At 36.8% G+C, this 21,486-nt stretch overlaps 1 protein-coding gene across 4 annotated transcripts in view; it reads left to right on the plus strand.

Moving 5' to 3' along the window:
* sh3kbp1 (SH3-domain kinase binding protein 1) overlaps window positions 1–21,486 on the plus strand; it is a 48,665-nt gene that overhangs the window by 8,469 nt on the left and 18,710 nt on the right. For all 4 annotated transcript variants that reach the window (XM_056249098.1, XM_056249096.1, XM_056249095.1 and 1 more), the window contains exon 2: window positions 4,682–4,839. In XM_056249098.1, the coding sequence (XP_056105073.1) occupies window positions 4,682–4,839 (158 nt within the window). The remainder of the gene's footprint in view (window positions 1–4,681; window positions 4,840–21,486) is intronic.

Genomic DNA, 21,486 nt, shown 5'->3' on the forward strand with positions numbered 1-21,486 from the left:
ACATGATTTCACTGAGGTCCTCTAAAGCAGACAAACACTTGACTCACATCAGTGCAAATCAGCTGAGTCCAGACACACAGGATAAAGGAGCTACTTAAGAAGAGGAGTAGGCCTATTTATAGCTGCTCAGGGAGATGACCAGCACGCAATGACGCTGGTAAAAAAAACAATACCTCTAATCTTCAATGCACACACGTGGTGCAGAGGTAATTTCGGTTCATTCTGGGTGGTGTTTGCCTGTGTATATGTTTTATGTTGTAGGTGGTTGCCAGGGTGTTGCTATGCAGTTGCTATGGTGTTCAGAGTTGTTTTTTGCCTAGAATATATGGCCTGGAATTGGCAACTACCTCTTGATATAATGCACATTGTAATATATATGTCACAAATCATTGCTATACTTCCAGTGTAAGAAATTAACTTTTAAGGGGCAACATTTTTTTTCCCTTTCGAATTGATATTCTGGTGCATTTTTACTTTTTTTGTAAAATATTTTATTTAAAAATATTTTATATATTATATATTAAATATATTTTAAAGAATATATGTTTAAAAAGAAATTGTTATACTTCATCAAATACTTTAATCAATTCATTAACACATTCTCAATAAATATTAGAATTTATTGAGATACAATTAAATCAACAAAAAAATCAAAGGACATTTTTTTAAATAAAGTTTTCTTTATGTGGATATTTTTATTTTAAAATATTTTATTAAAAACATATTATATGAATTATTTCAAATATAGTTTTAATAATATATTTCATTTTATTTAAAAAAATATTCTGTTATCCTTCATGTCAAATACTTTAATATAATCAATTCATTAACAATTCATTATTTTGAGAATGCATTTCCTCTTACAGATCATATTAAATCAACAAAAAGCAGTTTTTACCCTCATATATTATTGATATCATGATTTCACACACTGGATGTGTCACTAATAACTGGATCCTGATTCAGTCTCTCTTGTGGCCAATAAAAAGAAAGACAAGAATCAACAGGAAACAGCTTTGTTGTTTTATGTCCGTAATTCTAGTGTGTTGTTGTGTGTGTGAGTGTGTTTGTGTAGGTCAGTTGTAGAAAGGTTGTGCTGAAAAGTCAGACAGAGACTGACTTTTGTGGGTGTGACAGACATTGAAGACAAACGCAAGTATTCTTGTTGTGGGGTGTAAGTGTGTGTGGGAGTTTTTTTTTTGAAGATGTATTACCCTAAACATGACAGCTGTGCTTTGTCACATCTTTATTTCTAATCCAAATTTCAAACAGCTAGAGAGAGAGAGAGAGAGAGAGAGAGAGAGATATGGGCCGACTTGATGGTCATCATTCAGGATGTCATGAAAGTCTAGCATAACAGTTCCTTTAAAGAATAAAAGATCCAACATGGTGTTCAAGGCCTGTGGAAAGGTCAAGTATTAAGGTCATGTTATGATCCACCTATGTATAGAATCTATGCCATCAGATCTCCACTGGAAGCGCCGCTGATTATCGCTTAAATGGAGCGTCACTCATTAATTGTACGCATTTCCTGATCCTTGTATTTTTGTTTATTATATAAATAAATATGTTTATATATTAATTGTATATGTTAAATTTTTATTTTTAAATATCAAATGTGTTAAGTGTTATATGTATTTAATATATAAAAAAAATTTTGGCCCACCACCAATATATAAATTCCTTAATAAATTTGAATATAAACTCTGGCTGATACTGGTAAGCCTATATATTTTTTAATTACACTATTTTTCCTAAAATAATTAACACACGCTAAAATGTAAAGCATTAGTTTTTGCCAGTGTTCAAAACAATGGTGTGATACTTAAAATAATTTAGGCATCACAGCATTATAATGTACAGTATGAAACGTGGAAAATGGTTCATTTGAGATATTGGCTGGTAATTATCTAATATTGAACAATACAATACATAAAAAAAATCACTCCGATTGGCGGTTAACCAATATTGTCCTGGTATATTGTCCATCGCTATTTTTATTATATATATTTTAGGTTAATTTCATTAAAGTGACAGTTCACCTAAAAATACTCTCATCATTTACTCACCCTCGTGTCATTCCAAACCCATAAGACTTTCGTTCATCTTCGGAACACAAATGAATATCTAAATGAAGATTGACAGTCCATGCAACTACAGTAGTAAAAGTTCATAAAGAGTTCGTAATCTATATGAATTGAGCGGTTTAGTCCAAATTTTCTGAATAGACTTGACTGCTTTATAGTTTGAACAGATTTAATTTAGGCCTTTATTCACATACGCGTAAGATCACATAAGATTCATCAACACACATCAGTTGTGGTAAACGGAAGCTCAAGTGTGTTTGCTTGATATGTGAGAACCAATCAGGTTTATTCTTGTGTTACGGAGCACGTTTGAGCTTCAGCAAGAACCAATGAGATTCATTCTCGTGTTACGGAGCACGTTTGAGCTTCCTCAAGAACCAATGAGCTTTGTTCTTGCATGTTAAGCAGGTTCGGGTGAGCTTCTGACCGCTGGATTCATTCTACGATCATTTTATGAATTATTTGAAGCGTCAAAAGTAGTAGTTGCGTAGCTGTCAATGGAGGGACAGAACTGGCTCAGATTTTATTAAAGATATCTTCATTTGTGTTTTGAAGATGAACAAAAGTCTTAAGGGTTTGAGACGACACGAGAGTGAGTTAATACCACCCACCCAGATTATCTCTTCATGCACAAGGGTATTGAAATACCATTAGATATATTAAAAAATGCATAACAGCATGGTCTGTATGATCCCTCAGATGACCCAGCAGAACATTCTGGAACATTCTGCTGAGCTGTGCAGGGAGTAAAGCATGAGGTTGTATAAAAGAAATCGGTCAGCCCGCAGCCATAACAAACACAAAGGTACCGAATACTTCCAAACATCTGGTGGAACGCGCCTACGCATATGCACAGATATAAAAAACCTACCGGGACAAACCCACACACACAATATAACAGCAGAAATGCAACCGTCTGTGTTGTTATATGGAGATTTATCATCTCTAATGGCTGATCAGGCTCAGATAGAATCTCTTCAGACTTTTCTTGCCTTTCCTCCATTGCTTTGTTGGAAAAACTGTAGAATTTGGATTAAAAAAGCTTAAAGGGTTAGTTCACCCAAAAAAGGAAAATTTATGTGATCATTTACGACACCTCTAGTAAGAGTTGCTATATAGAGCAAAGATTATATAGAAGTCACAAAGGATGTTTGCAATGTCCTGCAGTGTGTGTTTGTGTCTGTGCAACATGCGTTGCATTGAAGCGAAGCGTGGGTGTGATCTCGTCTTGTGTGGCATGGCTAGATGACTCATAAACGCATCATTGTGATGTTCTATCTCCATCTCTCATCCCCATCCTGATGGTAACCCCTTCCCACCATCATGACCTCATTCAAACACACACAATTCAATTCAAACCCGCAGAGTCACAAAGCTGGGAGAATGACATGCTCATCCTGCACTTCCCTAACAAAAAAAGCACCTCTGTAGATCAGTAGAGTTCAAAAAGCTTCCTTTAAATATTACAAACTATAACATAAAAATATCTTGTCACTTTAATTTCTCAGTTCCTTGTTTTGTTGCTTTCGCTCCTGCCTTGATCTCACCTAGAGGAATCCTCCTATCTGCAGTGAAAACATGATGCCTTCTGATGCTCCAGGGGCCTGTCAGCTCTTATCCTTTCGGAAGGACTCATATCTTTCTCTCACTATCTCAGTAAATGTTTTATTATTGTATATATATAAATATATATGATTATGTGATAAAATAAATGAAGTTGTGATGTTGTCAGAGCACACGACAAAGTAGTTTTTATGGTAAGCATCACTATTTGTATTGCTCTAAAATAACCCTAAAATAACCTAGCAACACCCTAGAAACCATCCAGAATACAATAGAATCACCTAGAAACACCCTAGAAACAACCAGAACATGGATAGAAGCATAGCAGCACACCCAAAAACATTCTAAACACATTAGTATCAACATAGCAATGCCCTGGCAACTACACAGAACACCCTTGAATCAACTAGCAACACCCTAGAAAACATCAAGAACATCTTATACTCACTAATCAGTGCCCTAGAAACCATCCAGTACGCCCTAGAATCACCCCGCAACACCCTAGAAAACATTGAGAACACCCTATTATCACCTATCTATGCACTTCAAACCGTCCACCCTAGCAACACCTTAGAAACAACCCAGGACGCATAGCAACATGCTACAAACACTCCAAACATATTACTACATGCATAGCAATGCCCTGGCAACCACCCACAACAGCCTAGAGTTGTTGCAGCAACTTAGGCAAGCACCACTAAAAACATCTAGTTTAACTTTACTACATAAGAGTAAGATAAAACGGCAACAGTACCAAAAACAGGATCTTTGTGGGATGCGTATGTTGAATTACAAAAGTCACGTATAAAAAATGTTTGCATCTCCTATAAGGTCAAATGTAATGATGATTAAAATTACATATTGATACTCTGAGAAATATAAATGGATCTCCTGTAGGTTGAGTTTTCTTTTTCACTGAATGGAGAAAGTCTGTGTCTACGTAAGTCTCGTACAGTAATACTGTATATCCTGCTTCCTCCTTTGTGTAACTATGAGCACTAAATCTCTGTGTTTGCTTTCCTCTCTCTCAGTGGAAGCCATTGTGGAGTTTGATTACCAGGCCCAGCATGATGACGAGTTGACCATCGCTGTCGGTGACATCATCAGTAACATCAGGAAGGATGAGGGGGGCTGGTGGGAGGGAGAGTTGGACGGTCGGAGGGGGCTCTTCCCCGACAACTTTGTCAGGGTAAGTGCTGAACTCAGCGTTTGCACTTTTGACCTTTCACTGCAGGAGGTAGTGGATGAATTCACACTACCGTTCACATTTTCTTCAATTTAGCATTACCAAGCTATCAACACTAAATATGTAATCAATGCGCGTGTTTGGGCAGATGATATAGCAAAAAATAATTATCTTGAAGGTTTTCACACTTTTGACAAAAACCAATACATATCTCGATATGTATATGTGCTATGAAAAGGTTTATTTCAGTGCAACCATTTTTCAAACAAACACCAATTACAACCAAATACACTTGTTTTTTCACTACTGATGCCAAAAATTTGTCATCATGTCAAGCATGAATAATAAAATAAATCAATAAATTGCATCACTTTCTCTGGGGTTTTCTCGGCAGTGTTGTAACTTAAGAATCTCCAAACATTCTCAAAATCAGTTTTCTTCAAATTTTGAAAGGTTTTCTATCAAATGAGACCATGTGCTTGATGATACCTTTATTTTTGTAGAGTTATAAACCATTACTTTTAAGTAGACTACTTAGATGTGAAATCATTAAAAAATGTATTCAGGGTATCCTGATCGAAGCACCCTTAGCATATTTACTGAATATATGTTATATATCACCCAGCACTAGTGTGTGTTCACAAGTGTGTATGTTTGTGTTAAACTGAACTTAGCAGGCAACCAATGCTGACCGTCAGAGGATGGTGAGGTTGTTTGTGTCAGTGTGTGTGTGCGCTAACTGGAAGAGTATTGGTCAAACTGAGCAGCACTGGAGACGAACAGGATGCTACTGTTGATTTGGAGAGAAAGAGAGAGCATCTCTGTGACTTGTGCGCACTTTCTCTCCAGTGACATCAATACATCAGGGGCGTATTGCCGCAGGAAACCTGTGAACTCCACTAGCAGGTTGTCATGAGCTCAGGTGTGAGAGTCCATGAAAGCTTGTTAGCTTAGTAGCGCTACATACCTGACAGCTCCAGTAAGGCGTCAAATGAGGCTCACGCTAGTAGAATTATCCGTATTTTCATAGTACAGTTCTTATTGTACGTTTGTTTTGTTCATTCCTTACTGTAAACACACTACTTTTTAACAAGTAATACCAAAAATGTCGGTGTGAACATTAGTGAAAATCATGTGGTTGGCAGAAATGTTAACAGTGTTAAGTTTTTTTTTGTTTTTTTTTGTGTATGCAGGTTAGTTTTATAACCCTATTGCAAGATGCAGAGTTTTCTTCTTTTAGTCTTTGTTTATTTGTTCATATGAAATGCACATGTAAATGAAAACATGTGAAGTTTTACTTTAATCAAAGTTGGCAAGGAAGGAACTTCATCTAAAAACAGAATTGAATTACTTTGGGCAAGTTTTTTTCTGTGAAATCTCACTGAAGTCTGAATCAAGTCAGTTGTTTATGAGTCTAAAGATAGTCTCAAATCACAATTCCTTATGCAAAAATATACAAATGAATCGTTAAATCCAAGTTTTTAAATTAATTGAGCTTAAAAGCTCAAAACAACATATTTGCTACTTTTCTGTATGAAATGAAAAGATTGCAAAGTAGTTAAAAAAAAAACAACTAAAGATTTAGGAAACTAAATGGCCAAATAAAAAGCATTTTACAATATCCATAATGTCTTCTTTTAGTGTTTGTTTATATGTTCGTTTTGATATGCGCATGTAAATGAAAGCATTGGAAGTTTTACTTAAATCAAATTTGGTAAGGAAAGAACCGTTCATCTTTCATTTTTATTTTTTTAAAAGCACCATACTATTTTCGGAATGTTTTTTTCTTTCTGTGCTCAACAACTGGAACTTGAGTCATTTTAATGTATGATTCATCTAAATTCATAGTCTTGAATTGAGACTATTTTTTTGTTTTTTTTTATATTGATTAAAAAGCACAAGATACTGTAGATTAGTTTTATTTAGATCCCACAACCTTTAGCTTGTTAACTGTAGGTAGGCCTATAAACTATGCAGTTTATGCAGTAAGACTGCAGCTTCGTGAGGTCACTTCCTCTTCTATGGTTAGAGGGAAGTATAGACTTCCTCTGATGGCACTGGGGAGGGTAGATGCAGTGAGGCGGCGAGAAAGTCTACGGGTGCAATTTAAACACGCTTTCCTCAGCTTGAGCATGACCAATGGGCGTTTCAGACAAGCAGTCGCTCTAAAGACACTAAAACAATGATCATAGAAGTCATTCCTTAAAGACAAAAAGATTCTCTTCACACACTGGAAGCTGATTATAAAAATTATGCAGAGATAGTTCACCCAAAAAGGAAAACTTACCCTCACGTCTTTCTAAATTTGTCTTTATTCCTTTTGTGGAACACGGAAAATATTTTTTTTCATAACATGAATTCAGCTGTGTCCAGTGTTGCATTGACTTTCAGGACCGGTATATAGACAAAAACAGTTACAAAATTCTTTCAAATATCTTCTTTTGTGTTTCACAGAACAACGTTATACAGCTGTTTAAGTTAGTACATTTTTAACTACTAAAATGCCCAAATGTACTTCACATTTAAGATCATTTTCATGTGATTTTGTTGTATATTTAATGAGAACACATTTGAATGTTGAGTGTTAGATTAATGTTACTGTCAATTAATCTGCTTGCTAGCTTTTATTTATCACTATCACATTGCATCACATATATTAGCTAAGCTTGTTTACTGCTAACATATATGTATTGTATTCTCTTAGCATGCTAAAATGGAGCTTGCCAAATAAATGGCCATTAAATAAGCTAGAGTGAAATTCTCAGAATGGTTTGCATAGTGACCATACACCCACATATGGAAATACAACTGTATCTACACATCACATCCAAGCCCATTTTCAGAACAAAAACACTAACGCAAACAGCAGATCTTGGCTGCAATGGCGTGTTTCAGAAGCGATTCATGGTGCCTTCATACTAAAGCAGGGCCAGTTTTGTTATGTTCTCTCTGTGGGTTTGGATTGTGCCGAGTTGGGGTATCAGTAAAAACGGTGTGGGAGTCAGATTTCCACCTGAACAGCTCAGAGCACATACACACATCATACGGCTCGCAGTGGTCTTGAAGCAGCTGAGCGAGGTTGGAACATTTGCACTTATTTATGTCTACGCTAACTTAATTCATCCACCGTGTTCAGAGTTCAGCACCTTGACGACTTAAAAAATTAGAGCAAAAGCAAGATGAGCCAACATGCTGGTTTTTATTGAGGCTCTTTCTTGAGGACAGTTTTATTGCTCAAAGGTTGCTCTTTTGACCCGTTTACATTAATGATTGCTATCAGATCCATTTTTGGGAGTTTGTTCCATGATGGCGCTAATCCCAGGCAGCGACATTTTCTGTTGTGCATTGTCTTCTCACCTCATATGACAGTTGCTTTTTAGTTTGGTTCAAGATGGATGGCAATCTGGAGGGCTTTTGCACTAGCTATCTGATTATTAAAAACACATTGTGTGAGCACTGTCACGGTGTGTGGTGTGGGTTGAAGAAGACTCAAATTCCAACGGCTCCAATACAAACGATTTACTTGTAACTCACAGGTACAAACAGGCAGGCAGGATAACACACACTGAATACAACTAACAACCGACAAGGACTGACTGAACAGAGGGAAACTAAATACAGATACAAATGAACACTAATGAGGTGAGGACAGGTGACACAGATGAAGATGACGATGAACAGGTGGGTAATGAGGGAGTGAGTTCAGGTGTGGAAACACGAGGGATTCTGGGAAGTGTAGTGAAGACGAAGACAGGATGGTGCAGACGATGACTGTGACAAGCATGTCATCTTTAATATTTTCTTTAATATCTCAGGATACATCTGATACATTTGTAGATAGAATAATCAAATGAATACATTTGATTATTCTATCTAACTCTTTACTTTATATTTTACTCGTTTATTAGGAATCTGTGTCGCTCAGAGAGTCTCGCACAGGCTGTTCTTTTACGCGGATCTCACGATCACAAACTCGCCAGTCTGACAGATAAACAGAGGTTATGGCTAAAGCAATCCAACAATGCCGCATACACGCTTGCTATTGTTAAAAAAGTATGTAGCCCCCTACAGTCGCCCATATAACAACTTACAGTAGTTAAAGCCCAAACAATAACCAGAGGTCATGGCTAGTACATTAAGATAATGCCGCTTCAACGCTTGCTATTACCTTAATAGTATTTTTATCTAGCCCCCTATTTGCAACTATATAACAACTTAGTTAAAATCAAGCAGTTTGTCAGGAATCTAGAATCCCACCAGATGTGCATCACGCTCCATCTAAACTGGGATCTAGTATGTACTTAACCCTGGGCGCAGATTTGCGGAAACATAAGACTTCACTTAATCTACTTGAGAAAATAATTTCAGATTAATTCAGAAAAAAATCAAATGTAATAATTTATTATGTCAGGTAAATGTATCATGCCAGTTTTATAATTAGTTCAAAGATAATCAATACAATAACATCAAATGCTCAGAGTAAAAGATGTAGGTTAAACCCGACATTTTGAAAAATACATAATGCTGAAGTCTTTGAGATCCTTCAACATTATGGGCTGATCTGAGTTACAGAATATATATATATATATAGGGCCGCAAGCGCAACTGGCATTTAAAGGGAATGGGAGATGACTCTTATTGGTTTAACGCACGTAAATCCCAAAACACACCCATTACTCATTAAGAGAAAAGGTTAACAACCCTTTTAGACCATTTTTCCCGTCGTTAAAAGTGGATTCAGATACGCCCTAAGTTAACTTGCGCCCTGCGCTTAAGACCATGCGCTTAGATTGTTAAAATAGGGCGCATAATGTAAGCCCGTCTAAATCGGCACAATGGCGGTTTCCGATAGAACGGGTGAATTTCTCTGCGCGTTACTGTCTTTCCGCGTGGCAAAGTAATTTATTTCCATTTAAGCTTTTATCTGACTCCATTTTATCACAACCTCGAATTTAGGTTAGATTGCCCAATTGGTTATTGGTCAATTATATAATAGTTTAGCAATACATTTGATTATTATATCTAATTCTTTACTTTATATTTTACTTGTTCATTAGGAATCTATGTCGCTCAGAGAGTCTCGCACAGGCTGTTCTTTTACGCGGATCTCACGATCACAAACTCGCCAGTCTGACAGATAACCGGAGGTTATGGCTAAAGCAGTTAAAATCAAGCAGTTTGTCAGGAATCTAGAATCCCACCAGATGTGCATCACGCTCCATCTAAACTGGGATCTAGTATGTACTCTAGTATGTAACCCTGGGCGCAGATTTGCGGAAACATAAGACTTCACTCAATCTACTTGAGAAAATAATTCAGTAAAAAATCAAATGTAACAATTTATTATGTCAGGTAAATGTATCATGTCAATTTTATAATCAGTTCAAAGATAATCAATACAGTAACATCAAATGCTCAGAGTAAAAGATGTAGGTTAAAACCCGACATTTTGAAAAATACATAATGCTGAAGTCTGATCTGAATTACAGAATCGCCCTGAGCCTCTTGTTGCATTTCTTTATATAGACAGAAACATCTTTCACATGGAAACATTTGCTAACAATGGGAATTTGCATTCAGAGTTTACACCTTTTGGGAGCAGAATGCCATTTGCCTGGAAGACACACCCTCCTCTGTGTGCAAGTTATCCTTAACTCTTAAGAACTTTATTACCTCTTGGTTTACTTCTTTGGGAATGACGCATTTGTACCAGTCGCACGGAGACATTTCAAATGATACCAAACATGTATAATACTGTATGATAATTATTCACATTAAACCATATAGATTTTTGGGTGAAGTTTGGTGATCGCAGCATGAGAGAGAAGGAGTGGGGGAAGAGGGAAAGAGATGTATTCTTGAGGCGAGACTTGCGTCTCAAATGGTGATGCTAACTTCCATAGGCGTAATTTTCGGGTGGGACAGATGGGACATGTCCCCACCACTTTTTGCCAGGGTCGATATTGTCCACACCACTTTTGAAACATATCGCGGCACAGATGTAACTTATACAAATAAATAAAACATCTCTAGTTAACTAACAGAGCATTCATTTCGTTCGTTTGTTAAATAAGAGGCGATCTAGCGCGCTGAAATGTGTTGTTTTTTAAATCAAGTGATCAAAGTGCTCGTTGACTCTGCGATTTATGATTTAGCATTGTATTATGAATGCTAAATCCCCCCATTACGCCACTGCTAACTTCTCAAGAGAGAGTTCAAATGTTAATTTCCTTTGTTTTCTCAGAGAGTTGCCCTCTCTTCCAGTTTTCTTACATATACTGTATACATATTATTTTATTTTTGTCAGGAGAAAAATCTGAGACGCAAGAAACTCCATTCTCTTTATGTAATCTTCCAGGAGAAACAATTGAGCATCTCTGTAGTGACCTTTCTTCCCGCAGGGTTTGTGAGAACGTGAGCGTGAACATTCAGACACTCATAGTGTGTCAGGAAATAAGCATCTGAAAAATGTTCATAATCTTAATAATCTTTTATCAGAGCATTGGATGGTCAACTTTGGGCAAAAATGCAGTTGAGCAGCTGTGACTTACAAACCAGTCTTTTAAAAACAAAGTGCAGTTCTTAGCTCTTGGGCATCTCATGTACATTAGTTAATTTATTGTTTTTATTTGATTTAAATCTCTATAATTTTTAGGCTGTGCTTTAAAAGGAATCCTTTTAGTTTCGTTTTTACTTTTAGTTTGTTTTTGAACTTCTCTTTTAGTTTCAGCATGCTAAATCATAGTGTAAAACCCTCTCAGATAAGTTGTCTCTAAAGCACGCTAAACGTTCTACTTAACCATGGTTAATCAACAACTTAACTAGTCAAAGATAAGCAGTGGACCATCTGACTCATTCTCGTGTGATGTATAAGTGGAAGTGTGCATTTATCTTTAAGAGAAAGAGACACAAGAAAGCATGTTGCCATCTACAGGTGTTTCCTGTTTGAGGTCTACCACAAGTAAATCTCACCCTTATCCTGTTTGTCTGTCGATTTGTGCTCTACCATGATGCTTGAATCGCTTTAGCAAAGCTCAATCAGATCTCTTGGAGTTCTGCTGAGCTGCCACATGCTACGGGGAGGTTATGATAAGGAGTGATGATAAATAACAGTCGCAAGCACACCAGTGGGCCGGTCAGTACGGGGGGGGGGCTTCCTCTCTGGCAGATTGGTTCAGTCATTCGGGCATCCCAGTTTCCTGTTTTGGTGATGTGATAATGGGCTGATCATTTAGCCTTTTGTGATTAAATGAGCGATGTAATTTTGAATAGACAGGCATCACAAACGCTCAATAATGGACACATGCCATCCTGCTTTTCTTTCTCTCTTTTTTTTTCTCTGATTCAATTCGACACAGCTGGCAAGGATTGTTTCAGTATCACGTTTTTAATTAAGATCAGATAATCTGCTATTCTCTGAATTGAAATAAGGAGATTATGTTCTGTCATATGACTTTTTAACCTTTAATTTTCCTATCTCACTTTTGCCCTCTACTTCTGGGTTGTTATTTTACTAGATTTTATTTTTATTTCATTATATATTTTGGATTTCATCATATCGCATAAATGGCATGAATAGTGCTCGTTGAACATAAATAGTTTTTTGTTTATGCATTTTTTGAAAATGTGTGTTTTGTTTTCATCAACTAGGGTTTTGAACAAGGTTAACGTGAATATATATTAACGTTTAGCATTAAATTGTAACTGCCATTACTCCAGCATCTCCAGAACATTTATGATTCAGCAGAACGGGCTCGATCTGCTCAGATTTTGTGTCAGATGGCCCACAACGCAGAACAACTAATCACTGGATTTGCCAAACTTTGCATGATTCATGGCATTGAGTATTTGGAATATATTCAAGAGGATGAGCTAACTGAGTCTCTTAATTCCTATGTTTTCACAAAGACCGTTGGCATTATTTATTGTTAATATTATTGTAGCATTATTCATTTCAAAGTTACGTATCCTCACTGTCCCATTGGAAGGTTACCAGATAGATAGATGGATGGATAGATGGATGGATTGATGGATGGATGGATCTTCATTATCTCCATAGAGGTGCTTTACATTTTACTTGGTGTCTGAGCTGTCTAAACTACTATTTTAATCCTTCAAAATCATGTGTGTATGTGTCAACATGCAAGTGCATATTGGTTTTTTATGTGTGATTGTTATTTCTACCTATCTGTACTTTTGTATGAGTGTGTCTCAGCGTGGGGCTCTGTTCTCGCTCCACTGCACTAATAATCCATTGGGGGCGGCAGCTCATGAAACTGTGTCACAGCCAATGAAGCGTTTCACCCTGAAACGTGGAATTCTGTATCCCGGCATCCTGAATCACTTGCTGATGTAACTGGGTTGTAGAGCATTTAACCTCTTAAAATTTAGAGGGAGGTTTAGGTGGTGTGCTGGATTGTGGAGTTTTACGTCATTCATTGTTCTTGCTCCATTCTTCTATTCTAGTCAGAATTGCACTTCACTGCAGTCTCGTCATGATACTGACAAATTCCCACCCACCATACCAGCTGCTAAAGACCTTTCGGTCACATTATTTTGGGGGAAATTTCGCAGGCAAAAAAAAATCCATTGTCTCTAGTCAATAGTTCAGCAATGTATGCAGCACAGCTCGCATAGAAGTCACTTTCAAACCAAGCAACTTTTTTTTGATCAACATAGTGAATTTAACCTTTTGTGTCTAATAGGCTCTATGCACGATCGCTTCCGTGTTTTGTCTCAGCCCACCCACTTACATCCGGTGCTGCGTCGGAAGCCGTTTTTGCATTAGGTGGAGAAAATGGCAAATTACACTCGCTGTTTACAAGAACTTCCCGCGGTTAACGTGAATGATGTTAACAATATTGTGAGGCAGTTAGCTATCACACATAAGAGTAAGAAAGAGAAGGGCATTAAATTATATATTTCGAGCTACATCGACAACTTTGGGGGTGAGTAATCTCTCATAACATGCGAAATCTGACTAGCGAATCAGTTTCTAAAATCGTTGTCTCGTTTCTGAGAAAAATAATTTTATTAAAGTCTTGCTGCTAGTACACTTTGCTATAGAACGCGCTATGCGGAGGTAAAGACACTGGCTGAGATTCTACCGGACATACGTCAGCAGCGTTCGTGCATAGAGCCTATTGAACCTATTGTAAAATCTGTGCAGGGAAATCTTTCGCCCTCATATGAAAGTCCTGTCTGCATGTATTCCTATTGAAATGATATCTGGATTTTTCACCTATGAAAATTTGCCAAACATCGGTAAATGTCCCTTATGTATACCTATATTCTGAAAGAGCTAAGTGGAATAGAACGGAATGGAAAAGAAAGTGGAGAATCAAAAGCAGTTGAGCCAACAATTAGTAAACAAATTTTTCAAGAGGATTTTACACTGCCAGCTGACTAACAGTTAAAGTATAGCACACTGTTAGCATGCAAACTAAATCAAAACATAAGACACACTCTAAAGACGTGATATCACTAAACATGTTGGTCGGAGAGGCTTTTCATTAGCATTACAACCTATAACCCAAAATAAAGCTTTTCCTCCTGGTGTGGGGAAAAGTATTTTCAGTTTTTGGTACTCAAAGGGGCTACGATTTGTGGGTAATTTATTTGAAAACAGTAATTTTATGTCATTTTCACAACTTCAAAATAAATACCAAATACCACACAACCACTTTTTTGGTTTTCTTCAGGTTAGACATTTTGTACAGTCCAATCTTGTACTCTCAACAGACCAATCAATAGAGAGTCCAATTGATGGCTTCCTCCTTACTTTTAATTCAATTGCTTCCAATAACAGAAAATTAATCTCACTCTTTTATGGAAAACTGTACTCTCTTAATTGCGCCAATGTTAACAAAAGCAGGGAGTCATGGGAAAAGGATTTGGAGATTGATCTTGATATTGATATCTGGTCAGATGCATTTGAATCTGTTAAGAAACTGTTTATGTGTAATAGACTTAGAGTCAGTACAGGATATTGCATAGATTGCAGCGCACTCCTCATTTTCTAAACAAGATCAACCCACTCCTCATTTTCTAAACAAGATCAACCCTCAAGTCTCTCCCCTCTGTAGGAAGTGTAAGAAGAAAGTAGGGACCTACTATCATTGTATTTGGCAATGTCCCTTAATACTCAGGTATTGGAGGAATTTTTCTCAGGAGCTAAGTTCAATTTTTCACAAAACAGTTAAATCAGAACCAGTCTTGTTCCTTCTGAATCTACATTTAGAGCAGCTCTCTCTATCTGCAGGGCAACTGTTGTTAATGGGTAAACTCTTACTTCTAGCAAGGCGTTGTGTTTTGTTCCAGTGGATTGAGGAAAAACCTCCCTCGGTCACACAGTGGTACAGAGAAATATTTAAGGTTTTTCCTCTGGAACGCCTCAGTGCCATATTAAAGGAAAACTCTGGCGCAAAATGAACCTTTGGTCTAATTACACATTGTTACCTAGTCAACCGTTATCTGAGATTTGTTTTCATGATTATCGAATGTAAATAGTTTTATCTTTAAAAACAGTTTAGCCTATAACGCTAGTATATTGGGCATAGAGTAATGACAAATACAAATTGCTTGTTAATACCACTAACAAGGCTCAAAATAGCCCCACACTAGCACGGTAGCATAATGAGGGTCCCTACCTTCACACCGAAGCATTGAGAACTTTGTCAGTGTCCAGACAGTTTAATAAGAAGATATTTTATACATACAGTCAACTTCGCGTATACAGGCAGAAGCCATCTTTGAAAAACAGTCTCTACCAGTCGATCTACGAACAAATCAAAGGTTCATTTTGCGCCGGAGTTCTCTTTTAAGGGGCAATGCCAATTTGTTTTATAATGTTTGGCAACCTTTTCTTGACTACCTTCCTGGTGATCTTGCTGGTTTGCTGCAGGATGGGAGACCACATTTTGTCTTCACCAATAAGTCATAAATTTCCCCTTTTTTTATGTATGTGTTTTTGTTGTAAACAATAATGTAGATTATGTGATGTAACATGTGATGTGCAATTTGTGTGAATTTTCTTTTCCCGTTTTGTATGTTGGTAATAGCTGGGCTTGTTTGTTTATTGTTTGTGTAAAATCAATAAAAAAAAAAAAAAAAAACATAAAAAAAAAAAAACATAAGACAATCTAAAACAAGTCAACCATCTTGGCCTTGACCTTGTTGTTATATGTGAAGTGTCCATCTTTAAATATCCAAGTATTGGATCAATTTAGCTGTACCTATATTGCACATTGTATCTGCAAGTTAGCTTGCTAGCTGTTAACTTGCTACATTAGCTTAAATATACATTTGACCCTTTCCTTAATGCCGCAGTTGATGTGGATGTGATCTTGCATCTTTTTATAGCCGCTGTTGAATCTTGATGTGCCCTTTATGCCAAGCCCAGGGTGCAAGTCATTTAAACATGTTAGATGCTTCAATTTAACATCAATCTAAGGTACTTTATTTAAAAGTACAGTATCTGACCCTATTGTTGTTGCTACTTCTGTATTCTGTGTTGTTCAAATCTGCGCAAATAACTGAGACTTTATGGGATAAACATTGTTAAAACAGCTGTTGAGACTTGTTTTGGTGGTGCACATCCTTTATTTACCTCTTCTGTCTTCCAACGTGAAATTTGTTTTTATGGGAATAAATAAATGTTTCGTACATCGTGCAGCCTGGTTCTCAGCATGAGCAGGCCCGTGGCATTGATCAAAGAGCAGCGCTAGCATACCAAGGTCGTCTATACTGTTGTGTATGAGAGAGCCTGTCATTCCCCGAAGCACATGATGGCTTTTTTTTCCTCCTCCCTGTGTAGTGGAAGACCAAGGAATGATGGGATGCTGTGGAAACCAGCTACCATTGACCATCTGGAGTAGACCAATGAGCGGGGAGGGGAGGAATGTAGATCAGACACACTTTCAGAGCTCTGTTAATGCTCTTTCGAACAGGAAGTTATTGAAAGGGAGTCTTGTGACAGCCCCGAGTATGAGGTCAATGTGTGTGTGTCAGTGTGTTAAAAGAATAACCATGTTTGAGATTCATGCACAAATAGTCGGTCAGTATGTGGTGGAAGTTGAATTCTTCTTTGTCTGAAGTATGCAAGAATGTGAACGCCCCCTTCTAATCTGTTCCTTTGAAAAACCCAGACTCTCTCTGTCAGGTGAGTCTGATTAGGCATCTGCTGTTCCCACGATGCATTGCAAAACTGCTGTTTCTGCTGGCAAGTTTATTTTTACAGTTCAAAAGGAAAAGGTCTAGTCTGGTCTGGTCTGTGTGTGTGTGGGTATAGTATCGTTTGATGGAGCGCACTGCAGAAGTTTGCAGCTACAAACTGTGGTTTGACTTTTTGCTCAGTTGAAGCCTTTGAGTTTGGCAGGAAGTGAATATTAAAAATGTGAGCCTTGCAGCTGCGTGCCGTAAAGCGAGATGAGCGAAAAACAACGAGTTGTGATTGTCCCCTCTACAAACACCAGTTACCATCTTAAAATGTTTATTGTGTTTTTTTTTAGAAAGTTTTAACTAAAAATGATAAATGGTTTTAATATAGCTATCCAAAGGTATCCTCGAGGAAAAACACAGCTTGTTTGCATGTTAGTGATGTGTTTAACTGTGTATTTTCAAAAATCAACAAGTTAATGGATTGCCTAAACGACCAGTCGATTAATCTATCTTTAGGAGGCCTTGTGTAACAAGCTAGTTTGGGTCACTTGACCCTGATCAAACAGGTTTCTTTGCATTCAAAATACCACACAATAGAGCAACGCAACGCTTATACTTGACCTGAACCCTCTCAAAATAGCACGAGATGTGATGCAGTGGCCAAAGATGCAACAAAGATGCCACACCCCTAGCTGTAACATGAAATAACAATGAACAATACTTTCACATCATTTAGCAGCAGAGTTTCATGTTAAATTGTGCATATTCTACTGTTTTTTTTAAAGAAGTCTCACCAAGGCTGCATCTATTTGATTAAAATATAGTTAAAACGGTAATATTGTAAATTATTATTACAATTCAAAATAACTGGTTCAATATATTTTTAAATAGAATTTATACCTTTATGCACTTATGATGTTTAATACACTAACTAAAGTTAATAAAAAAAAAATTTAAATAACGTTTTACCAAAATAATCTAGACAAACTGTTTTTTGGGGTCACTAGTCGGCCAATGTGACCCATTCCTAATGTGTTTATGGGTCTGCATGATCCTCCCCATTCTTCTTGCTCAAGTTTCAGTGTTTGACCTACTATGTGATCTCCAGCTGTACTTTGGCCCCTAGGGGCCTGGCTTTAATACGTTGCCATGGAAGCGACACCATAAGGTATTCAGGTAGACCATTACACATATGCCATACCATCCATGCCTTTATCATTTTGGATGGAGCCGCATCTACATTGTAATAACTTGTTTACCACTCTCTAACCAAAACCAAGTGTGGTATTGGTTAGAATCAGGTCAACCTATTTGGGGAGAAGCTCCAACAGCCACAAAAAAACAGTTTCTATCCAGAAATGCATTTTTTTATTTTAATAATTCAGGACTGATTACTGAGTGTTCAATGATGAAAGTACTTTAACACTAAACAGTACTTGCAGTAACACACTGTGACGTATTCAGATGTTTTCAGAGTTCATCAGCTCCATGCTGATGGCTGGCACCGGCTGATCCGATTCGAACAGTAGGACTTTGTGAGGGTTGGAGACAACCCATCAATCAATGAGCTCGCCTGTCTGCAGTGCTATCACAGTGACTGTGAGAACTTAGCACACTAGTTAATGCTAGGGCTGCAACCCAATGCAAACAGGGCACATTAAATTCTATATAGTGTATGCTAAACATTTGTGTTCAAAAATAGATTAAAATATAGTGATAGAATATAAGCAAGTTAATATAAAAAGTTGTTAATGCCTACATTTGATGTCCAAAGATATTGTTATGATGAATGATTGCATTCAGTTTCTTTGTTGTGCTCCATTTGATTGACATGCATGCATACACAAATGTTTTAATTTTTACAGTCCAGCTAAACTCGCACCAAACCAGCACTAATCATCATAAACCAGTCTGAACTAGCATGAAATCCTTCTGGTCTTTTCAGCAGGACGGTTGCAGTGTGTTCTTCTCATCATAAATAACTTGATAAGGCAGTTATGGCAGAGCGAATGGAATTTTGTTTTCAGGGTTTTTTCTTGGAAAAAATGTTTCTGGTATACACACAGATGTGTATACACACACACACACACACACACACACAAGCAACACAATACGGACATTTACAGGATCCAGTGTGATATGCTGCTCAAGGTCAACTCTTATTTGCTGTTGAGGGCTCTGTCCTTTCGATCTGTCTGGTTATCTCCTGACTTTTCAGCAAGTGTGTGTGTGTACATATTCTTTTTAGCTCTCATAGCATTCTGTCTTACCTTCCTCATATTTCTAGGGGAAATTTAAAAGCTTTTACCAATACATCACATGCATTTAAAATATCCATTCTTTCTCTTCCATGAAAACAGACCAAAAATATTGATTCCGTTCTATTTTAAGCATCATATTCGTGGGCAACATCTAATGTAAAAGGAGCATATTTGTATAAACGATAAACCATAAACATTGCAAAAATTGTTACTGGATACTAAAAAACTACTGGATTTCATCAGGGAACATTTTATAAAGATATAAATTGACATCAAAATGGTGTGATATCAGGAAAATCTTGTGGTCTGTGCGCATGTGAGTGGTCCGCTGAGCGGATGTTAAATGCATGATTTTTATGGTTGGATATCTCTTATACAGCATTTTCTCTGATACCTTTTCGCTTCACGCCTAGACTGTTCACCGCTCTCTTTCTCACACAATCATGCTGTCGACATAAAGAAAGTTAACTCCTGTAACCTTATTTCATCCCCTGGCTGATAACTTATAAATTGAAGTTTTGTGCACATTATTCAGAAAATAAAATAGCATTTTCCGTTGTGAGAGACACTTCCTGTTTGTGTATCATTATGATAAATTCTGATGCGTCTTCCCATTTCTTTTTTTTTAATTAGCTTTTTAAAACATCTTTTATTTTTGGGATTTTTGAAACATTAACTAGCTGGAAAAAAAAGCACCTTTGCGTTTACTTGGAGTTAATGATGTTTTGAACTAATTTAGATGGGAAAGACTTGTCTTCAGGATATGCTTTTTGTGCTATTAATGAAGAGTTTAATGAGATCCATGAATGAAAGACCATGAATCCATCCATCTATATGTGTTTATACCTAAAAGTTCAACAAAAATATTGATTATCTTTGGATATGTCCTGGCTATATATTATATTATATTATATATTATGTCCTGATCTGTCTTTCGACATGTCCTGGCTTAACCTTTTTGTTTCAGAAGGAAATATGTCACCACAGAAAAAAGAATTGCATATATTAAACCAATTTGGTCTTTAATAAGAGCCTGAGATATGTGTAAAAACATGAGTCAGATTTAAAAAATGTAAGATGTGCTCTTGAAAATATAGTTGAGATTAATGTTTTAAAATGTCCTCATGCAGAATGACACTTTTATCTGTAAGAATGAAGCATCCAGCGAGTAGATAGTCTGCTCTTATTCCTCTAAATAAATAACCCTGTCAGAGTGAGTGAGAGAGTAAAACACGCAGAAAGAACTTGCAGCGAGAGCAGAGAAAAATAACATGCAGGAAATTGAGAAAGGATGACAGCTCTGTGTGAGCCAAGAGATGCTCGAAATCTTTCTCAGCAGTTCTCTTAACCTTTACACAGGCCATGAAGTCAGAAACCTTACATTCACAATTCCTATGTGCAGAACGAGAGAATGAGGATGGCAGAGCAATCATTGTGCTCTTTAAATTACTATCGCATATTGCCAATCATATATTGTATTATGACAAAGTCAGTCAATGTTCAGTTTGCATAGTAATTTTCAATCCTCCATTACAAATGCAGCACACTGTGGATTCACTTTATTTTTACATCAGCACAGGTAATGACCTTTTTGACCACCAGATTACTTCAGATTTGGAATGAGGAGTATATTAAAACTACTATCAAGTTCAACTAGGTCATCCTCCTTAATGCAACAGCTTTACCAGACTGGCTTTCTGTTAAACGCTGTGTGAAAGTGAAGAATTCAAGGCAGAGACATATACCCCGGTATCCGACGAGGCTTAAGCCTAGTCCCAGACTAAAATGCATGTTTGAGCTGTTTTAACGGAAACTTACACTGATCTTAAAATATGTCAGGGCCATTGTTTTATCTCAAGATGCACATCAGTAATGTTTTTTTTCTAACGCACATTTATAAAAGCTACTTAAAGGTCTAATCCTGGCTTAATCTAAACCCTGTCTGTGAAACCAGGCCATATTGTTGTAAAATAAATATTTCAATGCAGTAATAATAATAACAACACACATATTTATAATACAATATTACAATATCCAGGTGATTTTTATACATGTAATAAAACGAACACTTAAAATTGTATTTAAAATATACACAAATATTTAACATTTTTATTTTTTGTCATTAGTATCAGTAGTAATTCTACCTTGATCACCTAAATCATTGTTTAGTTTTACTATAAATCACCAGCCACATTTTCACAACCTTGACAGCCCTAGTGGAGGGAGAGAG

The sequence above is a fragment of the Rhinichthys klamathensis genome, unplaced genomic scaffold, assembly GCF_029890125.1.
Source record: "Rhinichthys klamathensis goyatoka isolate OS25496 unplaced genomic scaffold, OSU_Roscu_1.1 h1tg000059l_1, whole genome shotgun sequence".
NCBI lineage: Eukaryota > Metazoa > Chordata > Actinopteri > Cypriniformes > Leuciscidae > Rhinichthys > Rhinichthys klamathensis.